The sequence below is a fragment of the Triticum urartu genome, unplaced genomic scaffold, assembly GCF_003073215.2.
Source record: "Triticum urartu cultivar G1812 unplaced genomic scaffold, Tu2.1 TuUngrouped_contig_8688, whole genome shotgun sequence".
Taxonomy (NCBI): Eukaryota; Viridiplantae; Streptophyta; class Magnoliopsida; order Poales; family Poaceae; genus Triticum; species Triticum urartu.
Genome location: NW_024119662.1, coordinates 2,097 through 10,356, shown reverse-complemented (window position 1 = coordinate 10,356; position 8,260 = coordinate 2,097). Strand labels below are relative to the sequence as shown.

General features: G+C 38.9%; 1 protein-coding gene across 1 annotated transcript; it reads right to left on the bottom strand.

Moving 5' to 3' along the window:
- Positions 1 to 431: 431 nt before the first annotated feature.
- Positions 432 to 3,924, bottom strand: LOC125531979. Its single transcript, XM_048696165.1, has 5 exons — positions 3,779 to 3,924; positions 1,849 to 1,923; positions 1,620 to 1,683; positions 1,483 to 1,533; positions 432 to 859 (listed from the first exon to the last, which is right to left on the bottom strand). The coding sequence occupies exons 2-5, from the start codon at positions 1,915 to 1,917 to the stop codon at positions 702 to 704; spliced, it is 342 nt and encodes a 113-aa protein (XP_048552122.1). The 5' UTR covers positions 1,918 to 1,923; positions 3,779 to 3,924; the 3' UTR covers positions 432 to 701.
- Positions 3,925 to 8,260: the final 4,336 nt, after the last annotated feature.

Here is an 8,260-nt window from a genome sequence, read left to right as displayed (position 1 = left end):
AGAGGGTGGGGCTGCTGGGGTTCGCGTGCCGCTGCGGTGGTACCTTCTGCTCGCTGCACCGCTACGTGGACGGGCACGCGTGCGGCTTCGACTACAAGAAGGTCGGCCGGGAGCAGATCGCGCAGCAGAACCCTCTCGTCGCGCCGTCCAAGCTCCGCAACAAGATTTGAAGGCAGGAGGAGTTGAAAAACATGTGTACAGTTTTAGTTTACTCATTCGCAAAGTTTCTTTGTAGCCTTACTCATTTGCTTTACTGTCTCTCCTGTACTTAAATTAGATCTTTCAAGCACTAGCTCGATATAAGTTGAAGAAGGTCGATCTTATCTTTGGGGAGTGTCTATTTAGCGTTTGAATGTTTTACAATTGGAAAACATTCAAAAATTCTGACTAATAACAACATGCCACTTGTATGTCCAAGACCAACCCCCGTCTGAATTGTATGTAGCTGTATTTCAAAAGTAAACGGGTCAGGAAATAAACCCGAATAAACACAACCCGGCACTTGAACACAAAACAGAACGCACAGCTGTCTTTGAACTTGCATCTCACGCAAGTGCCAAACCCCTGAAAAAATCCCAGCGGCCCTACACATACATTTCTCCCTGGACAGATCTCACCTAGCACACCCTAAAACGGAGACTCCGCCATGGGAGAAGTGGTAGAGGAAGATGAAAGAACTGTACCATGGCAGATCCAGAATCTTATAGCCATGGGAGAAGGTGTGGGGAGGTACCTGGACAGGAGCAAGGAGGATCACAGGATTCACAGGCCAGGAACACTCTTAACAAATTCCTACCGCAAATAATCTTGATCCCCTTCATCAGGTTCACCATTTTTTCATCCCTTGACCCTGCTGCACCTATTACATTAGAGAAACTACTTACAAAAGGAAACCCAGAGACAACAGGAGACTATGCTGATCACTAGAAAAATGCAAAACTCTGAAATTACAGAAAAATTTGCTGTCTACTCTGAAATATGTTGTATTTACACTGTAGGTACATAGTAATTTCCAGTGTAAATCCTAGGAAATCCCAGTGTAAATCACTATGTAAATTAGGCTTGTAAAAATTGTTGAATTTATTACACTGTAAGTACCTATTAATTTACACTGTAAATCCCAGGAAATTCCAGTGTAAATTAGACTTCTAGAGAACTGATATAATTACACTGTAAGTATCAAAGAAATTTCCAGTGTAAATGCCAGGAAATTCCAGTGCAAATTTGAAGAAAACTGATATAATTACAGAAGTGAAACACATATGGGAAAAATACAATGACAACAACTAGAACACCATAGCAAATAACTAAAAAAAAATCACAAGTACCTACATCACTAAAAAGTAACAAACAAATAGAAACATTACATGCCAGGAAGTTAAAATATAGAACAAATTACTACAGGAAATATCGTCTACAAGCATATTAACATTCTCTGAGAACGTGAATTACACAACAAATTAACAATTACGGGGAACTAACCACATTCCTCCTGGAAGCAGATGATAATTTCATCTTCAAGCATTTTACTTTCTGAAATGAAAAAAACAAAAGGGTCACCCAAAAGTAAATACCAAAAATCAAAATTATTAAAATGGGCAGGAAAACACAAAACACACTTGATTCAGATAGAACGTCAAAAGAACTTTGCATGTCGAGCCCTCCTTCATCACTAGATAGTTCCTGCAAAACAAAAATAAGAAATAAGACAGACCAAAATAATTAAATCAAACTAAAAGACAAAAAGGAAAATAAAAATAAAGAAGAGAAGTAGAAATAAATAACAACCGGAGACTTAGGATAAGAACCATCTTCTGCAAAATTATTAGGCACAAAAGGTTCACTCACATAATCTGCACTATTGACAGATGATACTAATGGAACATCCTGATGAGAGGCTTTCTGTAGCCTACCCATTAAAACCTATAAACAGAACACAAGGAGGAAAAAAAAGAAATGAAGTTAAGTAACGGTAAAAGTCATCCAATTAAAAGGTAAAATCCACTATACTACAGTGCTGAAACATGCAAATTACTGTGAAAAATTGCTGAAGAAAAGCCCTACAGTACTGAAGCAAGCAAAGTACAGTGAAAACTAGCTAAATAAACACATAGAAACCAACAAAATTACTGAGCAAACTAGACTTAATTACACTGAAAATATAGGCAAAATTACTGTGCACAAATTACACTGTAAATCCACTCAAATCACATGGAATTATCGGGTAAACTATACTGTAATGGGGATAAATTACACTATAATTACATTCAAATCCTTTTACACTTAGATGCTGGGACACACTGTAATGCTGGGATAGATTACACTGTAATTACATTCAAAATTACACTCACTCCACTCAAATTCCATGACAAATCACACTGGAAAAATATTAGGTAAATTACCCTCTAAGTCTGGGACAAATTACATTGTACTCCCTCCGTTCGGAAATACTTGTCTCGGATATGGATGTATCTAGAACTAAAATACGTCTAGATACATCCATTTTTACGACAAGTAATTCCGAACGAAGGGAGTAACAAATTACATTGTAATACTGAGATAAATTACACTGTAAATATATTCAAACAACATTGTAAATCCACTCAAATCATACGACAAAATTGCAGTCGAAAAATTGAGTAAATTACACTGAAAAGCTGGGACAAATTACATTGTAAATTTTTTTTGCGTTGAACTACACTGTAATTAGACTCAAAAATTACACTAGAAAAATTGAGTAACTGTAGGACTGGGACAAAATACACTAACTAGACTCAAATTACACTGGAAACATTGGGTACTGAGATAAATTACACTGTGGATATATTACACTGTAAATACATTCAAACAACACTGTAAATCCACTCAAATCATACGACAAAAATTACAGTAAAAATTTGAGTAAATTACACAGAAAGGCTAGGACAAATTATACTATAATTAGACTAAAAAATACACTTGAAATATTGAGTAAATTACACTGTAAGACTGGGACAAAATACACTGTAACTAGACTCAAATTAAACTGGAAACATTGGGTAAACTGTAAGGCTGGGACCAATTACATTGAAATGCTGAGATAAATTACACTGTAATTACATTCAGAATAACATTGTATATCCACTCAAACCCCATGACAAATTACAATTGAAGTACTGAGTAAATTACACTGAAAAGGCTGGGACAAATTACATTGTAATTAGACTGAAATTACATGCCCGCTTGAAGACAAAATTAGACAAAAACCTAGGGTAAAAAACACATGGCACAAGGGAAACTGCACACCTACATCTCAAAACTACATCTTCCGGAGATAATTCAGGGACTAAAAATAACTATATATGAGCACAAAGCACTAGAACATGAGAGAGAGCAGGAAACAAACCGCGGAATCCCGCACCTACAAGTACATCTACAGAATCCCGCACGCTACATCTACATCTACAGAATCCCGCACGCTGCATCTACAAAATCCCACAAAACTCTGACAAACCGCGGACACGAGACAAAGGGAAACAACCGCTGCATCTACAACTACATCAGGGCGCGGGGAGACGACCACAAACAGCCAGAAGACCTAGAAAACATACCTACCAGCGGCTACACCAAATGGCTAACACAACAAATCACGCATCTCCAGCGACCAACATGGCGAGAGGGCGACATGAACTCACCTAGATCTAGAACCAACAGAAGCAAAAAGCACACGTGAGAGGGCGAGAGAGAGAGAGAGAGAGAGAGAGAGAGAGAGAGAGAGAGAGAGAGAGGAACAACCAACCGTGACAGTCGAGGATCGAAGAGAAAGGGAAGAGAAATCAAGGTCGAGCGGCGGAAGATCTTGAAATCGCCATGGACAGGAAGAATCGCCTCCTCTGCGGAGCCGCTCCAGCGCTGCTCGAGTTGCCCCCAAATTCAAACAGGACAAAAGCCAAACAGAGATGGGGTGGTAACGGGCAAAGAGAAAGCCGCGCCCGACAAAAAACCCGGACCCAGGAACGAGGCCGAACAAAAACATAAACCAGCACGAATCTCCGCGCTGGAATGGACGAACACCAATTTGAATGATAACGAATTGCAAAACATTCGACTGTAAAATAGCAAATCCGTATCTTTGTTGTTCATAGCGACGTATTCGTATTGATGTAACTGGGCACCATCATGTTACTCAGATTAATAATATCCACGTTTTCAAAAATTGATTAATAATATCCATGTAGCATTAGGGAAAAATTCTTTTATGCCAAGTGCAAGGTTGTTTGTTGAGTGTACTTCATTGGACACTCGCAAACAAGGCCTTTGCCAAGTGTACCGATGACAAAACTTGGTGAAAGAATGACACTCAGCAAACAGGTATGTTGCCTTGTGCCAAACAAAAAACACTCAACAAAGTAGTTTTTTTATAAAATACTCGGCAAACAATTATAAATCAATAAAGTGCATATGTTTATTTGAATTTAGATTTGGGTTTGGATTCTGAAGAACAAACTCTTTAAATATTATTTGATAAATAGCAAGAAATGTAATTCATGTCTTAAAATTAGTATCCGGTTCCAAAAAATGCCAAAATTTGGCACTAGTAACATAATGTAATGTGTTCCACGCTGGGAAAATTAGGGATGTTTTAGATATTATTTCGCTATATATAAGCAATCAATAGCATTTAACGGACATAATTTTTAAATCTTAAGCGCAAGTGTATGAAAACGTTAACAAAGATGGGTTCAAAACTATTTGTGTTCTTGAGTCAATGTTTAGGCCTTATATACAAGAAAAGAAGAGGAATTGTGAACACGAGGGTACCAAGTCTCAACCCGACCATGGAGCTCAGTCGTAGAGGAGGAAAATATTTTGAGGTGGGGTGGACTCTAAAGCAAACAGAAGTTTGATGGAATCTAGATTGAAGATTGGGGAAAATTTGTGATGAGTTGGTTGAGCTGGACAAATTCAGAACATGAAGATGCAGATAATATAAAAATTCATATATCACGTTTTGCCTCCGAAAACATCTTCCCTTCTTGTCCATGACTAGCAACAACCTGCATTGGAGATTATTTGTTTTTAAATCTGAAAATTGCAAATGATGTCTAAATACTACTCCCTCCGTTTCATAATGTAGTGCATATAAATTTTCTGAGAAGTCAACCTAAGTAAACTTTGACTGAGTTTACAGAGGATACATTTTTTATATATAATATCAAACATATACAATATGAAAATATAACTGATGATGTATCCAATGATATACGTTTGGTATGTTAAATGTACATATTTTTGTCTATAAACATGCTCAAAGTTTGTAATGCTTGACTTTTGAAAAAAATCTTTACACACTACATTATGGAATGGAGGGAGTACGAAACATGGCGGGGCACCATGATATGATCCCTAAAGGTTGTGATGAAATCTTAATAAGAAAGTTTCGCAAAAGCTGTGACATACACTGCTTGAAAACCGAAGCATCTCTAAGGAAGAATCGATGTTTCGAGGGGAAACGGATCAGATTTGAAGGCAAAGTGTGACTTTCTTCATGGTTTGACCTTGAATTTTTGTTACACTCAACATACACCATCACATGTTTCATGTACAAATTTGTCATTTTTGGGGTTCGTTTGTTACGTTTAAGTCATTAAGAGCAACTCTAGCAGACCCCACAAAACGCCTCGGCCCGCAAAATAACCGCCAAATTGCGGGTCGGGGCCAAAAATTTGCACGACCAGACCCCGCATCCGGCACCGGTCCGCAAAATTTTTTGCGGGGCACGGCAAATCTTCTCCCCCAACCTCTATCTTCACGGGCTGGGGGGCCGACCCGAGCTCAACCCTCATCCGGCGCGAGATTTGGCGGGAGGGACATTTCCACGCACCCTTTCCCGCTCCCGCACCCTCTGCCACCATCCCTCGCCCTCCGAAAGCTCCGGCTGCTCCTCCCTGGCCGTCCCTCGCCGGCATGGACGACCCCATGCTGTCCCCCGTCACCGTCGAGGTCGCGCACGCCCCTTCCCCTCGGGCGGATCTCGTCGCCGGCCATGTAGGCCGGCAAGGTCGCGGGCGCAAAGCGGAGGAAGGTTCCGACTTCAAGGAAGCCATCTTCTTCAACCTCTCACTCCATCCCCCCGCAAGGAGGTGCTCCGGCGATGCCGTTCAACGGTGCCGCTCCCCCCGCGAGCGAGGTGTTCAATGAAATGGCCGGAAGGTATATCTCTTCAGACTTCGGCGATTCTCTTTCATTTTCGCCATTGTTTTCGATAGCTCGTGACTTGTTATCGTTCGCTATAGCGGTGGTTCGAACAATGCAACAACCAAGTTCGTGAACTTGTTGGACACGAACGCGGTTGACATTGATCAAGCCCCTTTCGAACCTTTCGACTACAATGAAATTAAAGGAGTTGCAAGTGCATTAAACGGATATAGTTCACATTTGATCAAGCCCCTTTAATTTCGTTTAATGCACTTGCAACTACAATGAAATTAAACGGATATAGTTCACATTTGAACTGCATGTGCATTAGAAAGTTGAAAATTTTTGGTTAAAAAATCCTAACTTTGTTCTTGAGTCTATGTTTATCCCTTATTCAAGAAAATTAAAGGAGTTGGAAACATTAGGGTGCTAAGACTTGACCACGAACATAGAGGTTACTGGTTTTCTACTTCTATAAAAGACAAGGCAAACAAAGTATGAAAAACATGAAACCTACAAATGGTGTCATAATATGATACCCATATGTTGCGGTAAAGATTTGAGCAGTTTTTGCAAAAGTTGCTATGTACACTGCTCCAAACTGGAACATCTCCAAGGAAGAATCATGGTTTTGATAAGGAACATGCCAAGTTTGAAGGTGAAGCGATCACTGCTTCATCCATTGGCCTTTAGTTTTTTCTATGCTTAAGATACATCATGGCATGTTCTATGTCCAAATTCGACATTTTTTGTTGTTCATTCATTATATTTAAGTTGTTTGGTGCATTTCTAGGCATTTAGTGAATACATTTAAAATTCTAACCGCAATTGCATGAATTTTTATGACAAAATTAGGTTGAAAATAATAATTGTATTCTTGAGTATATGTTTTGGACATATCCAACAAAAATAGGGGAATTCCCAACATCAGGATGACATGACTCGACCCTGAACATGAATCTTATTGGTTTTTCAATTCTAGAAAATACAAATGAAGTCTGAAAAATGCGAACCTAGAATGGTTTAATTATATGATTTCATACCTATATGTTGTGGTAAATTTTCAGAAGTTTTGGCAGAAATTGTGATGTACATTGCTTAAAAGCTGGACCATCTTTGAAGAAAGAAAAATCTAATTTTTGAGATGGAAAATGTCAGGTTTCAAGGAGAAAAGACTATTGCTTCATCGGTTGGCCTTGAAAAAAATAAATAAAATCAACATACACCGCTATATTTAAGTCATTTAATGCATTTCCAGTTATTAATAGATATAATTAAAATTTGAACTGCAAGTGCATGAAAAAGTTGGAAAGATTGGATTGAAAAAAAAACCTATTTGTGGTCTTGAGTCCATGTTTAGGCCTTATCAAAGAAAAGAAAAGGAGGTATTTCAAACATCAAGGTGTCAGGACTCGACCCGGAACATGGAGCCTGTTGGTTTCTTAATTTTGAAAAATGCAAAGAAAGTCTGAAAAATGTGAAACTTGGTATTATGCCATGATATGACATCTATGAGTTGTGGTAAACTTTGAGAAGGTTTTGCTAAAATTCTGACATGCACTGCTTAATCGCACCTTCTTGGAGGAAGAATCGTGGTTTCAAGAAGGAACGGGCAGGTCTGAATTGAGCGACCGCTGCTTCATCAGTTGGCCTTGAAAAGAATTGTACACTCAAGATAGAGCATTGCATGACATATGTCAAGATTTAGCATTTTTACGGTCATTTGCTATATTTAAGTTATTTAGTGCATTTCTAGATATTTAGTGAATCTAATAAAATAATAATTGCAAGTGGGTAAAAAGTTCGTAAAATTGGGCTAAAATTTATTAGTCTATGTTTATACCTTATCAAAAAGAGAAGAGAAGTGAGAAAATAAAAGAAAGGAAAAAAAGTATAAAATGTTTGTCGAGTACCCTGAAAAGGGAGGAAGACTAGGCAAAGACCTTGTGTTCTGATTGGTCAGCATAGCCCTCACACGGAGTGGTCATTGGATTCGCTTAGATTGAATGGCTGGGATGACCCCTCTCTCTCTCTCATTCACTCTGTCGCCGCTCCTCTGGCTGGACTCCGTTGCCCCAATTCC